Consider the following 15,838-nt stretch of genomic DNA (forward strand, 5'->3'; position numbering starts at 1 on the left):
ATTGCCCTGCGTCCCTGTTCATAAGGGCATGAGAGACTAGTCAGTGGTAGAATTGCCACTTTATTGAGTTGGCATTTTATTTGCCCAAACACCCACAGACTCACAATGTTGAGGTTACTCATGGACAGTAATTAGTATTTTTTTATTGATGCATTGTGTCGTCTAACTGTCCAAGAATAGGATCCAAAGTGTTGACATGACCAAGGAGCTATTGAAATTTGAATGTTTACAAATTTAATGTAAAAACGTGTGAGATGAAAATAGACAAACTAACGGGTATGCAATGTGTAGGCCCACTGAGTGTACATTCTGAACCTTGTTTGAAGTCAGTAGGTCACATGACCAAGGAGCTATTGAAATTAAATTAAAAAATGTAAATAAATAATTTAAAATAGTGCGAGATGTAAATCGACCAAAAAAAGTGTGTGCAATGTGTGTCTATGCCATCGGGTTAGCTACAACCAGTTTTGAACGTTTTAGGAGTAATGGTTAAAGAGCTATTGAAATTTGACAAATTTCATTTGTCACTATGTTGACGGTCCCTAACTGTTGTTGTTGGACGAAAGGAAGACTACAGGCGAATATTTGTTGAATATCCAACCTGAAACTGTCTTTACCTCGGTGTATACCTCGGTGTAGACTCCTTGCCGTTCCTTAAGTTATAACGTGTTAGTTGCTTACTGGACCCTGGCAATCTGTGAAATGTTAATTAGCTAACGAACCAACCACTATCTGTTAACTAATGTTTTCCCTCTACAGTATGTGGTTAATTTTCAGGATGAGATAATTAGGTGAAAATGAGGCGTTGCATGTTAAACAAGTGGATTCAGGGATCAAGTGTAGCTGCCTGGAGCTGGGCCTGGCTTAAGCTGGATGCCACTATAGAGGTGAAAGGAACATCACACACTTTCCCTCTTTCTCACTTTTGTTGGCACATTGTAGAACCACATGCAGAACGTGTACAATGTAATAATGTGCAGTGTAGCCCAAAGATATTGTTTTTGTTGAACTTGACAGTAACGTGTGTGAGGGGGATTATACTTTTTTTTACTCAGTGAACATTATGTTTGCACACATGTAGCCTTGTGCACTTGATCAATGTCAACTATAGTGGCCACTATAATAGAGCAAAAATAGAATGCCTGTTTGTTTCATTCTATTTCTACTTTAAGATGTTTTTTTCCCCCCCAAGAGCAATATTTATGTGTGTGGTCACAAGCGTTCTATTATAAAGGCTGTCATGGCTAATTGCAAATTAGTGTATTGTTTTTTTTCTCAAGACCTAAGTGTCATTTGCAGTAGGTCTAGGCAACAAATAACATTTCTTGAATTTTTTTTTTTTAGCTGTGAGTTAGGTTCACATTAACCACTTTTTATTTTACACACAGAGACTGATCATGTAGATAATATTCTTTGTTGTCTAATTAGTTAAAACATGCATTTCCCCCTAGCAGGGATTTTTTTTGCATGTTTCAGTGCAAAAAACTAAAGTGTCACCTTTTTGGGCCCTCAGCAGTTTGCATCCCTGAAATTGTTTATTATTATTTACAAATCGATACTTGGAGTCAAAATAATATTGTGATATGTAACTACATCGATTTCCCCCCCACCCCCCGTGTGTGTGTGTGTGTGTGTGTGTGTGTGTGTGTGTGTGTGTGTGTGTGTGTGTGGAATGGGATGTTCTCTATGAAGAAAATGAAGGCGAAGTGAGTGGGGGAAAGACAAGTGATTCTAACTGGCAGGATTTAACCCATAGGCAGGTTGCGTTAAGGGCAATCGTACAGACTTAGATTTAAGATCTGTAGTCTGATTTCAATGACAGCAGATACCACTGAACATCATAAGCAGTGGAAAGCTTAATTGACATGCATGAGATGGAGAGAGATTGAAGGAGTGTAGACTGAAAAAGGGTTTATAGGAAGCAGAAAGGTTTGTGTATTTGTTTGTGTGTATGTGCATGCACGTGTGTGTGTGTGTGTGTGTGTGTGTAGGCTAAAGTATCATTCTGCTAGGCAGTGCAGGATAGACTCGTGTTTGGTATTCTGTGTTTGGTATTCTGCGGGGCACCTCGCTCCAGAGACATGTTTACAGGTAATTTCAAGCAACTGCTGCTTCAAAAAAACGCAGGAAGTTGCCTGGCCAGGCATTCACTCACTGGCTCTAGGTAGAGCAGGGGTAGCAGAAGAAGAATAGAGGGAGTGGGGTAGCGAGTGGAGAGAGTGTGTGACACACCAGGCAGCCTGCATTGTAACCCCACTGTGTGAATAGAATACAATACACAGAATTGGTCTGAGATACGATCGACTAGTTATTACTAGTCTGCATTGCTGCTCTGGCAGCTGACATTGATGATTTGATTAATTGGCGAATTGTCATATAAAAGGGATTCTTGTCGATTGAATGTCTTGATTAGGTTAATGTAATTCAAGGTTTAGAATTGAAATACAGTAACAACACAACTACAACAACCAACAGTATCCAACAAACTTCCAAAATTACTACTGTGTCCTTTTTCTTGATGATGATGAATTTGCCATTAACCATGATTCCCTAGTTACCAGGTAGAAACTCACATTCAGTTCCAACTGATGAAAGCTAAATGGTCAGCAGCTGTTATTTAAATTGAACCTTTATTTAACTAGGCAAGTCAGTTAAGAACAAATTCTTATTTACAATGATGGCCTACCGGGGAACTGTTCAGGGGCAGAATGACAGATTTTTACCTTGTCAGCTCGGGGATTCTATCCAGCAACCTTTCGGTTACTGGCCCAATGCTCTAACCACTAGGCTACCTGCCGTTATCATCAGGTCCCATAAGTTTTTGGTCCGTACATACATTTTAGACCCATTTTCTTTGGCCTTTTTGTACCAGTCCTGAAACTGTGTTCCTGACACACGCGCACACACACACACAAATAAACACTGCATTATAAAGGAACTACCACAGTTTTCTCTGGCCCGGGGGTGGTAATTTTCGTGTCACCACTGAAGGTATTTGACATTCCCTTCTCTCGTCCATTGTTATTCCTCTCTATCATTTGTGAACCATATCTTAATGACATTATGTAATGTCACCATTTCCTGACGACCAGGAAGGGGTATGTGTGTGCTGCAAGTAAATTAGTCTGTGTGTTGATGGAAGACCTGACCCTGTTCATTTTGACCGATTAATCTCTCATCTTAATACTGTGACTTTATCACATCATAAACTTCATAAAAGGATAGGGATATACTATCATATTATCTCTATTGGCTGTTATCCTGGCCTGACCATTATCTTTTAACTGCTTTTGCTCTTGACTTTGCAGTATGGAGACTATGACCCCAATGTCCACAAACTAGGCTTTCTGGCTCAAGAGGAACTCTTACCAAAGAGGGTGAGTGACTGCCATTAGTCTTTTAGCTGTAATACATAAGCACCACCGTAGTAACCTAGTAGTTTTAATTTCTGCCAGAAATGGTAAGGACATTATCAATGACGGTAATAAAGTTTTCCTTGAACACATGTACAAAGACATGTTTTTGTTATTGTACTGCATATATTTTGCATAAAGGTTTGAGTGATTGTTGTGACTACCTATCCTCTGTTTCTTAGGTGATCAACCTTTACCAAATGACAGCAGAGATGTGGGAGGAGAGAATCACTTCTTGTTATGCTGAGCATAGAGGGAGGACAAGGTAAAGCTGCAATGTCATATACCAGTCTAGGGATAAAGTGTCTGTCTTCACTGATTCTCTATGACAGTTTTCAGTGCTTAGGAGTTTTTTACTCCCTTGCTTAGAATTAGGCTTATGTACTCGGGCTAACACCAAAGAAGGCACACATGAAAATGCACTTGTGGATCTATCCTCTTGCTTGTATTTGCCAGCCAGATCAAAAGAACATCAGATAAAAGTGAAACGAGTGTCAACGTTGTGTTTTTTGTCAAAGTATGCAAATGTTGTTTCTTACTGGAGATGACCCAGAAGAAGAGTCAGATCTGACAACCTAGAAGGAGAAAAAATATTTAAATTTACTTTCATCACGACATTACAACGTAACTGGCTGTTTGAAGTTGCAGCAGAATTTGTTTATCTGCCTAAACCACATAGTGTGACTTCAAGTGCATTCAGGGAATTACACTCTACATTAGTGTGAAACCCCCTGCTGATGTTGAATCAGGTGTGCTTGTGCGGGGCTACAGTAAAAATGTGTACTGTTGGGGGTACTCGAGGACTAGGGTTGGGAACCACTGCTCTATTACACGTGATGACGCATGAGTTAGAAAGAGGTCTCTCTCATTGACACATGATGTTCTGATCTCGTCTTCTCTTCTCCTGACACAGGGAAGATGCTGAGATGGAGTACTTAAAAATAGCTCAGGACCTGGAGATGTACGGCATCAGTTACTTTCCCATCAGGGTGAGCCTGAACCTTTTCTGCTTGTTTCCAATCAAAGAGAGAGGTGTTAAGCCCGTACAATAAGCCCATAGAAACGTTAGAAGCGTTAAGCTCATGGAAAGGTATGATAAACATCATCCTGGATGATTCATCCATCAGTAAGCCAATAAAAAGCTATTATCCTCAAATGAAGAAATAAGGTGAAAGTTGAATCCTATATTCATTTGAACTTCAGGAGGTTGTAGTATAAAATATCTGGATCCTAATATAGTGAGATTGATTTTAGCTTTATAAAAGTAATCTCAGCACCGAGAACCAAATCTAACACTCTGTCATGAGTGACTAATATGAAAAGTGACCATGGTTTACTGCAGTATTACTACTTCATCATGATGTTCTTTAAAGGGATAATCCACCCCAAACCACTCATTCCTATGATTAACAGTGTTAAATTACACTGTGGGGGAAAAAATGTGGGGATGTTTAATTTTTCTCATTATAACAAGGTTGGTAGCAACATGTGGACATCTGTTGTAGCTCAAGTCTACTACAAAACCCACAATGCAATGCTCTATCTGGGCTAGCTAGCAAACGTAGTTACACACAATAATACCAGTCAATATCAGTATATGAAGTACACGGAACAAAAATATAAATGTCATGAGTTAAAATAAAAGCCAGAAATTTTTAAAATGTGCCTTACATTTTTTTGCACAAATTTGTTTACATCCCAGTTAGTGAGCATTTCTCCTTTGCCAAGATAATCCATCAGGTGTGGCATATCAAGAAGCTGATTAAACATGATCTTTACACAGGTGCACCTTGTGCTGGGGACAATAAAACGCCACTCTAAAATGTGCATTTTGTCACACACACAATGCCACAAGTTCTGAGGGAACATGCAGTTGGCATGCTGACTGCAGGAATGTCCACCAGAGCCGTTGCCAGAGACTTAATGGGAATTTCTCTACCGTAAGCCACCTCCAACATCGTTTTTAGAGAATTACATCCAACCGGTCTCACAATCGCAGACCACATGTAATCATACCAGCCCAGGACCTCCACATCCGGTTTCTTCACCTGCCGGAATGTCTGAAAACAGCCACTTGATGAAACTGAAGAATGTCTGCACAAACTGTCAGAAACTGTCTCAGGGAAGCTCATCTACGTGCTTGTAGTCACCAAAGTCTTGACCTGACTACAGAGATTCTGTGATGAGATACTGAGGCCTATTGTCGTGCCATTCATCCGCCGCCATCACCTCGTGTTTCACCATGATAACGCACGGCACCATGTTGCGAGGATCTGTACACAATTCTTGGAAGCTGAAAATGTCTCAGTTCTTTCATGGCCTGCATACTCACCAGACATGTCACTCATTGAGCATGTTTGGATCGATGCGTACGACAGTGTGTTCCAGTTCCTGCCAATATCCAGTAACTTCGCAGCCATTGAAGAGGAGTGGGACAACAATCCACAGGCCACAATCAACAGACTGATCAACTCTGTGAAGGAGATGCATGAGGCAGATGGTAGTCACACCAGATTCTGATTAGGTTTCTGATCCACGCCCCTACTTATTTTTTTTAAGGTATGTGACCAACAGATCAATCAATCAAATGTATTTATAAAGCCCTTTTTACATCAGCCGATGCCAGAAAGTGCTATACAGAAACCCAGCCTAAAACCCCAAACAGCGAGCAATGCAGATGTAGAAGCACGTATATCTGTGTTCCCATTCATGTGAAATCCATAGATTAGGGCCTAATGAATTTATTTCAATTGACTGATTTCCTTATATGAACTGTAACTCAGTAAAATCTTTGAAATTGTTGCGTTTTATATTTTTGTTCAGTGTAGAAACGTAACATGCAAACAATTTCAAAGATTTTACTGAAACACGGGACCAACACTTTACATGTCGCATTTATGTTTTTGTTCAGTGTTACTAGCTAGCTATAAAATTGCTTAAACAAACCGCACTATCAATTTAGGAGTCTATCAGAGTTCAACTTGCAGTTTGCTCTGACCAGAGCGATTGCAGTATGTTGCTATGGCGAGAAGGGCCCTTTCCCACAGATACACAGGGTGCATTGCTAGATGGTACTTGAAGGAGAAACTAAGTTGAATAAATTCATACACTGTTTAGATTGAGCACATCTAAGCGAAATATATACTTTGTCATGACGATAAACTGATGGATGTGTTCCAGACAAGTATGACCATACCATTTATTGGTTGATTTGGCGATCTTTTGTATTTTACCCACTGATAGTACATAGGCTTTCATCAAATTGACAGGAGTATCATCATTTTTATTTCTGGGGGTCGATTATCCCTTTTAATATATCATGTCTCATGGAATCAATTTCTCTCTTGAAGTGAGATAATATAGCCTACTGCAGTGATCAATGTCTACTCTAAAAGACCGGGGCATTCTAAGTACCACATCAAACTTTCTCAACATGAGTAATTAATGTAGGTTAAGATGAACGGTACCTTGTATCTATCAGAGTAATGAATTAGAGCTGGGAATTATCGACACCTATTGCAGGAATTTTGCTGATATTGTTCATTATGATAAGTAGCCTTTGAAATTAAATAAGTTTGCTAATATGAGTGATTGTTAAATGGGACAATTTGATGGCTACAACCATCAAACTAGTAGTAGTTTATAATTTTTTACAATTATTATCCTTTAAACTTATTAGGGTTTTCCCCGACTAAAAGTCATCAGGTTTGATGAAATAAGAAATGCCTCGAGGGCGCCAGAGATCTAGACCAGAAGGAAAAAACCTTAACTTGACTTAACTATTCTCTTGAAGTTGCCGGTAATAGGCTACTCATGTGGAATGCCAATTTATGTGGAATGCCAATTTATCTTACCATTTCTACCGATCTGTGTGCCAATTGTGGTTTTCATATGCACATTTTCGTGAAACAGTTTAATTTAATTCATAGTAACGTCTTTGTATCTACCATTGTCATGTGGTTAATTAAAATTCTATCTAAATGAAAACGATACCAACCTACAAAGTAAATTGTATTGCCTTTGCCAACTATGTAAAAATAGCCTACATAAAGCCAACAAATAAAACCATTGCAACCTGCAGGTTATTATTCAACATTGACAGGAGTGCTCCAAACAAAAGACAATGACTAAATTGAAAACTCAGTCAAATGTATTTAAAGCCCTTTTTACATGAGCCGATGTCACAGTTCCGTACTGAAACCCAGTCTAAAACCCCAAACAATGCAGATGTTGAAGCACGGTGGCTAGGAAAAACTCCCTAGAAAGGCAGGAACCTAGGAAGAAACCTAGAGAGGAACCAGGCTCTGAGGGGTGGCCAGTCCTCTTCTGGCTGTGACGGGTGGAGATCAAATCAAATTTATTTGGCACATACACATGGTTAGCAAATGTTAATGCGAGTGTAGCGAAATGCTTGTGCTTCTAGTTCTGACCATGCAGTAATATCTAACAAGTAATCTAACCTAACAATTTCACAACAACTACCTTATACACACACAAGTGTAAAGGAATTAATAAGAATATGTACATAAAAATATATGAATGAGTGATGGCCAAACGGCGTAGGCAAGATGCAGTAGATGGTATAGAGTACAGTATATACATATGAGATGAGTAATGTAGGGTATGTAAACATTATATAAAGTGGCATTGTTTAAAGTGGCTAGTAATACATTTATTACATACATTTTTCCATTATTAAAGTGGCTAGAGTTGAGTCAGTATGTTGGCAGCAGCCACTCAATGTTAGTGATGGCTGTTTGGCCTTGAGATAGAAGCTGTTTTTCAGTCTCTCGGTCCCCGCTTTGATGCACCTGTACTGACCTTGCCTTCTGGATGATAGCGGGGTGAAGAGGCAGTGGCTCGGGTGGTTGTTGTCCTTGATGATCTTTTTGGCCTTCCTGTGACATCGGGTGGTGTAGGTGTCCTGGAGGGCAGGTAGTTTGCCCCCGGTGATGCGTTGTGCAGACCTCACTACCCTCTGGAGAGCCTTACGGTTATGGGCGGAGCAGTTGCCGTACCAGGCGGGGATACAGCCCGACAGGATGCTCTTGATAGTGCATCTATAAAAGTTTGTGAGTGTTTTTGGTGACAAGCCGAATTTCTTCCGCCTCCTGAGGTTGACGAGGTGCTGCTGCGCCTTCTTCACCACGCTGTCTGTGTGGGTGTACCATTTCAGTTTGTCCGTGATGTGTACGCCAAGTAACTTAAAACTTTCCACTCTCTCCACTACTGTCCTGTCGATGTGGATAGGGGGCTGCTCCCTCTGCTGTTTCCTGAAGTCCACGATCATCTCCTTTGTTTTGTTAACATTGAGTGTGAGGTTATTTTCCTGACACCACACTCCGAGGGCCCTCACCTCCTCCCGGTAGGCCGTCTCGTCGTTGTTGGTAATCAAGCCTACCACTGTAGTGTCGTCTGCAAACTTGATGATTGAGTTGGAGGCGTGCATGGCCACGCAGTCGTGGGTGAACAGGGACTACAGGAGAGGGCTGAGAACGCACCCTTGTGGGTGAGGTTATTCCTTCCGGAAAAGCTGATTGCGTGATATATGTTCTTCATTAGGGTCATTGTAAATAATAATTTGTTCGTAACTGACTTGCCTAGTTAAATAAAAGGACACATACAAATAGGGTGTGTGGTTAACTTTCTTTGTTTCATCCTCACTTTCTTCATTTGTCACTGTTCTTTTATTTCCCCCAGAACAAGAAGGGAACAGATCTCCTGCTGGGAGTGGATGCCTTGGGTCTACATATCTACGATCCAGACAACAAGTTAACCCCCAAATGTTCCTTCCCCTGGAATGAGATTCGCAACATCTCCTACAGCGACAGAGAGGTACTGGATCGTTACTACTACAGCCTCTGAAATTGGACCAGGATTGGGGTCAGTTCCATTTCAATCCAGTCAACTCGGGAATTAAACAGAAATTCTAATTTAATGCAGGTTACTTTCTGAGTTGATTGAATTTAAATGGAATTGACCCCAACCCTGAATCGAACAAGTCTGTTTTTACAGTTTGTGTAACTTCTTACTTTGAGGTTTTAATGTGTCTTGTCGTCTTTCTGATCAAGTTTGCCATAAAGCCTCTGGACAAGAAAACAGACGTGTTCAAGTTCAACTCCTCCAAGTTGAGGGTTAACAAGTTGGTGAGTACAGTGATGAAAACTAAACATGCTTTTTTTGTTGTTGACTGTATTATGTGAGAGCTAGATTCTTGCTTTTAAAGGCCCAGTGCTTGATTTTGAAACTTGATTTCCTGTCTTTTATACACTGAATGTACAAAACTCTTTCCATGACATAGCTTTCACCTGGATTCACCTGGTCAGTCTATCCCTTTTTGATGTCACATGTTAAATCCACTTCAATCAGTGTAGATGAAGGGGAGGATTTTTAAGCCTTGAGACATGGATTGTGTATTTGTGCCATTGAGGGTGATTGGGCAAGCCAAAATATTTAAGTGACTTTGAACAGGGTATGGTAGTTGGTGTGAGGTGCACTGGTTCGTGTCAAGAACTGCAACGCTGCTGAGTTTCACGCTCAACAGTTTCTTGTGTGTATCAAGAATGATCCACCACCCAAAGGATATCCAGCCAACTTGATATCCAGCCAACTTGTGGGAGGCGTTGGAGTCAATATGGGCCAGCATCCCTGTTAAACGCTTCTCACACCTTGTAGAGTCCATGCCCCGATGAATTGAGGCTGTTCTGAGGGCAAAAGGCAGGGTGCAACTCAATATTAGGAAGGTGTTCATAATGCTTTGTACACTCAGTTTATATTTCCACACTATAAGGGTTGGAATAATACTATGAAATTCTGAAAATGTTGATACTGCCCTTTTAGTGTGAGAGCTGTTTGAAAAGACCGCCTGAAATATCAGCCTGTTTTGTTGGGATGGAGCTTTGGCCTGCCTGATGACCTCAAATTAGTTAATAGACCAATACGAAAGAGTTCCAAACCTCTCTGCCAATAACAGCCAGTTTTCAGTTTTCCCATCCCAACCCTTGCCCCTCTCTTGCTTGAGAAATTGCTTTTTGCTAAGAAGCATTTAATTTTTTAATAACAAAAATCTAAACAATCACAGTAAGGTACTTTGTTGTTACCCAGAAATGATTTGATATTGAGATGAAAATGGCTGCATTGGACCTTTAAACTCACCTAATTGTTCCTCTCTAGATCCTGCAGTTGTGCATGGGGAACCATGACCTGTTCATGCGGAGGAGGAGGGTGGACTCTCTAGAGGTGCAACAGATGAAGGCCCAGGCCCGAGAGGAGAGGGCCAGGAAACGGGTATGAGCAATGGAGGCTGAGTCGTTGGAAGAGACATGGTGGTTTACCACCCCTACGGTCTCTGTGCTCCTCTTTCTGCCCTTACAGCTGCAGCTCTTGTCCCCCTTGTTCCTCGTTACCTTTGTCCTCTGTCTCTTTGTGATCCTGACTATGTCGCTCTCGGTCAAACCTGTAACCTGCTCACGCCCCCGCCTCTCTCTGTCTGTGTCTAGGTGGAGAGGCAGCGGTTAGAGAGGGAGAAGCACCTGAGGGAGGTGGCAGAAAGAGCCAGGGACGATCTGGAAAGGAGACTGATACAGCTACAGGATGAAGCCCACATGGCCAATGACGCTCTGGTAAGAACAGTGGGGTGTTCCTTTTTTTAAACCCAGTGGGGTGTTCCTAGACCCAGACACATCTTATATATAAATAGATTTTTCACTTGGAAAAGGGATGGTTTAACCAGGGATTTTGGGTCCTGATGCTTAAAGATTGTTAATCAAAATAATTTAGTTTTTGTAATCGTTCTGCTAAGGCACAATATGTGGTTAATGATTTGTGTGTCTTACTCTCTTACCCTCCCCTCCCTCCCTCTTACTGCTTTCAGATGAGACAGCAGGCCCACGTAGCTGCTTTATGAATGTTTGTGAACTGCATATGAAATGCTTATGAAGGCCTTGTCTCTTTCCATCCCTCTATGTAGCTGCATAGTGGGGAGACAGCAGACCAGCTGAGGAGGCTAAACTGCTTTATGAATGTTTATTAACTTCTATGAACATGTTATGTCTGTTTCTGTCCCCCTCTCTAGCTTCGTTCTGAGGAGACAGCAGATCTCCTGGCTGAGAAGGCCCAGATAGCTGAGGAGGAAGCGAAGCTGCTGTCCCAGAAGGCTAGTGAGGCCGAGGCCGAAATGCAGCGTATCAAGGTGACAGCCATCCGCTCAGAGGAGGAGAGGAGAATGATGGAGCAGAAGATGCTGGAGGCGGAGATGATGGCCCTCAAGATGGCTGATGAGTCAGAGAGGAGGTGAGTCAAATGGATGGTCCCGTGTGCCTCAGTTGGTAGAGAATGGCCCTTGCAATGCCAGAGTTGTGGGTTCGATTCCCACAGGGGACCAGTATGAAAATGTATGCACTCACTACTCTGGATACGAGCGTCTGCTAAATTACAAAATTGTAAAGTAAAAAAATGTTGCTTAACTTCAATTTATTTTCTTTGGGTGAAAAATAGCACAACAAGATGTGCATTGGATGTAGAGAACGACCAATATGGGTTTTTAAGGGCAGTTACTGATTTTTGGGGACAAGGAGGCCAATGGCAGATATTTTATGATGATAATAAATATAATTAAATGTAAACATTTTGATGGTACATTTTTCCCAGAGACAGCCATGTATGCATTAACAAATCAATAATACAACCAATTTGACTTTGTTTTTAACAATGTAACAACATAATGGTAAACTGGGTAAACTTTGTTTTTAACAATGTAACAACATAATGATAAACTGGGTAAATCAAGATGGCATAGGCGTACTCACAATACAGGTGAATTCATATTCAATAGGACTGTGTGCATGCAGTTATTGAGGTCGTTTTGGCTTATTTCAGTCTATGGGGCTACAGATGACAAACAATGGGTGTTCCTTTTAATTTGGGACCATGTTAAGCCTACTGATCAACACTTTAAAAGAAAACTAAGTCACTTCTGTGAAAGAGAAAAGAAACCACTTGTTAATCTTGTAGCCAGGCATTTTGGCTCAGCAAGGGAAAGTCATGGATAATCAGCTTTGAAATGAGTATATTTAGTATTATTAGCTATCAGTTTTAGGGTAGTGAACTGATGTTAGCGTCATAACTAGCAAAGTAAGCTTTATGAATGCGGAATTTTGTTAACCTAGCTAGTTGGCAAGCAAGCTACCGGTATGTTGCTTTGAAGTGCTGCAGCCTGTATGGACATTGTTTTGCCTAACAGCAGTGTTGTGTTCGAGATCACCTAAAGCGAGACTGATTCAAGACCAGAGCAAATCGAGTCCGAGTGAAGACCGGAGGGGGACAAGGGGTCCGTGACCAGAAAAATGCGTCCAATTCAAGACTGTGCTTGCAATTTAGTCAAATCACCATAAGAGTTCAAAATGTATAGTATTTCTGTGTTCATATTTCAGAAATGTTTTTGTATTGGTTGTATTACGATTGGGAGCTACTGGCTTATTATGTCAGAGTTTATGGACTGCTTGTCCTTTATCATCATGTTGTGTGTGACTGCCGTCTTTCCATCGCCCATATGTAGTGGTGCCTGGAGAAGTGGGTATACTCAAATTGACAAAAGTTCCCAGCGAAGGATTTCAGTGATTTCCTATTTTAAAAAACAAAAAAATCCTATAGATTTTTCCAATTGTCACTCAAAACCACTGAAAAAAAAGTGGGTATATACGGCTTATACCTGCGTTTAGACTCAACTACACCACTGGCCCTTTGCGTTTTACAAAAAGTGCACTCCTACATGAGTGTGCTGGTATTAGTTGCTGTCTTCAGAATCAAGAACATGTCACACACTGAAGGCCTATACAGTGAGGGAAAAAAAGTATTTGATCCCCTGCTGATTTTGTACGTTTGCCCACTGACAAAGAAATGATCAGTCTATAATTTTAATGGTAGGTTTATTTGAACAGTGAGAGACAGAATAACAACAAAAGAATCCAGAAAAACGCATGTCAAAAATGTTATAAAATTATTTGCATTTTAATGAGGGAAATAAGTATTTGACCCCTCTGCAAAACATGACTTAGTACTTGGTGGCAAAACCCTTGTTGGCAATCACAGAGGTCAGACGTTTCTTGTAGTTGGCCACCAGGTTTGCACACATCTCAGGAGGGATTTTGTCCCACTCCTCTTTGCAGATCTTCTCCAAGTCAGAGGTTTCAGAGGTCTGACGTTTGGCAACTTGAACCTTCAGCTCCCTCCACAGATTTTCTATGGGATTAAGGTCTGGAGACTGTCTAGGCCACTCCAGGACCTTAATGTGCTTCTTCTTGAGCCACTCCTTTGTTGCTTTGGCCGTGTGTTTTGGGTCATTGTCATGCTGGAATACCCATCCACGACCCATTTTCAATGCCCTGGCTGAGGGAAGGAGGTTCTCACCCAAGATTTGATGGTACATGGCCCCGTCCATCGTCCCTTTGATGCGGTGAAGTTGTCCTGTCCCCTTAGCAGAAAAACATCCCCAACGCATAATGTTTCCACCTCCATGTTTGACGGTGGGGATGGTGTTTTTGGGGTCATAGGCAGCATTCCTCCTCCTCCAAACACGGTGAGTTGAGTTGATGCCAAAGAGCTCCATTTTGGTCTCATCTGAGCACAACACTTTCACCCAGTTGTCCTCTGAATCATTCAGATGTTCATTGGCAAACTTCAGACGGGCATGTATATCTGCTTTCTTGAGCAGGGGGATCTTGCGGGCGCTACAGGATTTCAGTCCTTTGCGGCGTAGTGTGTTACCAATTGTTTTCTTGGTGACTATGGTCCCAGCTGCCTTGAGATCATTGACAAGATCCTCCCGTGTAGTTCTGGGCTGATTCCTCACCGTTCTCATGATCATTGCAACTCCACGAGGTGAGATTTTGCATGGAGCCCCAGGCCGAGGGAGATTGACAGTTATTTTGTGTTTCTTCCATTTGTGAATAATCGCACCAACTGTTGTAACCTTCTCACCAAGCTGGTTGTCGATGGTCTTGTAGCCCATTCCAGCCTTGTGTAGGTCTACAATCTTGTCCTTGACATCCTTTGGTCTTGGCCATGGTGGAGAGTTTGGAATCTGATTGATTGATTGCTTCTGTGGACAGGTGTCTTTTATACAGGTAACAAACTGAGATTAGGAGCACTCCCTTTAAGAGTGTGCTCCTAATCTCAGCTCGTTACCTGTATAAAAGACACCTGGGAGCCAGAAATCTTTCTGATTGAGAGGGGTCAAATACTTATTTCCCTCCTTAAAATGCAAATCAATTTATAACATTTTTCACATGCGTTTTTCTTGATTTTTTTGTTGTTATTCTGTCTCTCACTGTTCAAATAAACCTACCATTAAAATTATAGACTGATCATTTCTTTGTCAGTGGGCAAATGTACAAAATCAGCAGGGGATCAAATACTTTTTTCCTTTCACTGTAGGTTCGGCACTGCGCTAACGTGTCTATAATAGATATAAAGGCTGTTAAGATAATGTTTCAGGAAAGGAGAGTATATATTTGGCCTGGCTAAGCGGTTTTATGCTCTGATTAAATGGAAGCTGATTGAGATTTTTACTCCGCTGGTCTCAGGAAAAAATTACCTAGTCCTCACTGTCCGAGACGGAGTCAAGATCGAGTGCAAATGTATCCGAAACAGACAAGACTGAGACACTCAATATGTGGTCTCGAGACTGGACTCGAGTACAACACTGCCTAACAGTAAATTAATTAATACTTTCTACATTCCATGGGGAGTTATTAAAGTGTGCTACATTTATATTCAGCATGAGTGGGTAGCTGGGCAAGCAGCCCAGAGGTTCCTCGAGGACAGGCTAACTAGCAATGAGTTGCTCCAGCTTGCAGGAGTTTCACACGAGGCAAGTGCGCTGGCACTATAAAGGGGAGATCAGCTGCGCCAATACTCAAGGGCCGATAGGCTAATACTGCCATAAATATCGTCCCGACCGAATATTGGTCATTATCTAATTGGATAATGACCAATAAAGTTGAACACGTGCTTTCAATGTGGTGCTCAATGGTAAAACAGTTTAAAGTTTTGCCAGACTTTTGTTGTGAAGTTAGATTAAGTTAACATTTTTGTGTTTTGTTGTGATGCAGCTGGACACGTGCAGGGCGGAGCTTAGCTTTCACTCTCATGGGTGCAAGGCATAGCCAGGGGCCCCCCTCCTGTGTAAAATCTTATTCAGTATGGGCAATCGCTACCTGATTTACAGAGTATTGCTTTTTTGTTGTTGTAATACCCCACCTTCTATTCTGCTTGTGACCATTTTTGGGGGGCTCTTTGCATTGGCTGCCATAGGTGCGGCACACCCATTGAAGTTCCGCCCCTGGACACATGCACGCTAGTGGTGCATGGGCCAGATGTTTGTTCACCCACACCCTCCCACAATTGCTAATAACCCATCCGTAACC

The 15,838-nt window shown here is 41.5% G+C and overlaps 1 protein-coding gene across 1 annotated transcript in view; it reads left to right on the plus strand.

The window, feature by feature from the left end:
* Window positions 1–15,838, plus strand: part of nf2a (NF2, moesin-ezrin-radixin like (MERLIN) tumor suppressor a) — a 57,154-nt gene that overhangs the window by 13,337 nt on the left and 27,979 nt on the right. The window contains exons 5-12 of the mRNA XM_029716336.1: window positions 3,309–3,377; window positions 3,596–3,678; window positions 4,327–4,402; window positions 9,114–9,248; window positions 9,485–9,559; window positions 10,587–10,700; window positions 10,913–11,035; window positions 11,488–11,705. Coding sequence (XP_029572196.1) covers window positions 3,309–3,377; window positions 3,596–3,678; window positions 4,327–4,402; window positions 9,114–9,248; window positions 9,485–9,559; window positions 10,587–10,700; window positions 10,913–11,035; window positions 11,488–11,705 — 893 coding nt within the window. The remainder of the gene's footprint in view (window positions 1–3,308; window positions 3,378–3,595; window positions 3,679–4,326; window positions 4,403–9,113; window positions 9,249–9,484; window positions 9,560–10,586; window positions 10,701–10,912; window positions 11,036–11,487; window positions 11,706–15,838) is intronic.

The sequence above is a fragment of the Salmo trutta genome, chromosome 27, assembly GCF_901001165.1.
Source record: "Salmo trutta chromosome 27, fSalTru1.1, whole genome shotgun sequence".
Lineage (NCBI taxonomy): Eukaryota > Metazoa > Chordata > Actinopteri > Salmoniformes > Salmonidae > Salmo > Salmo trutta.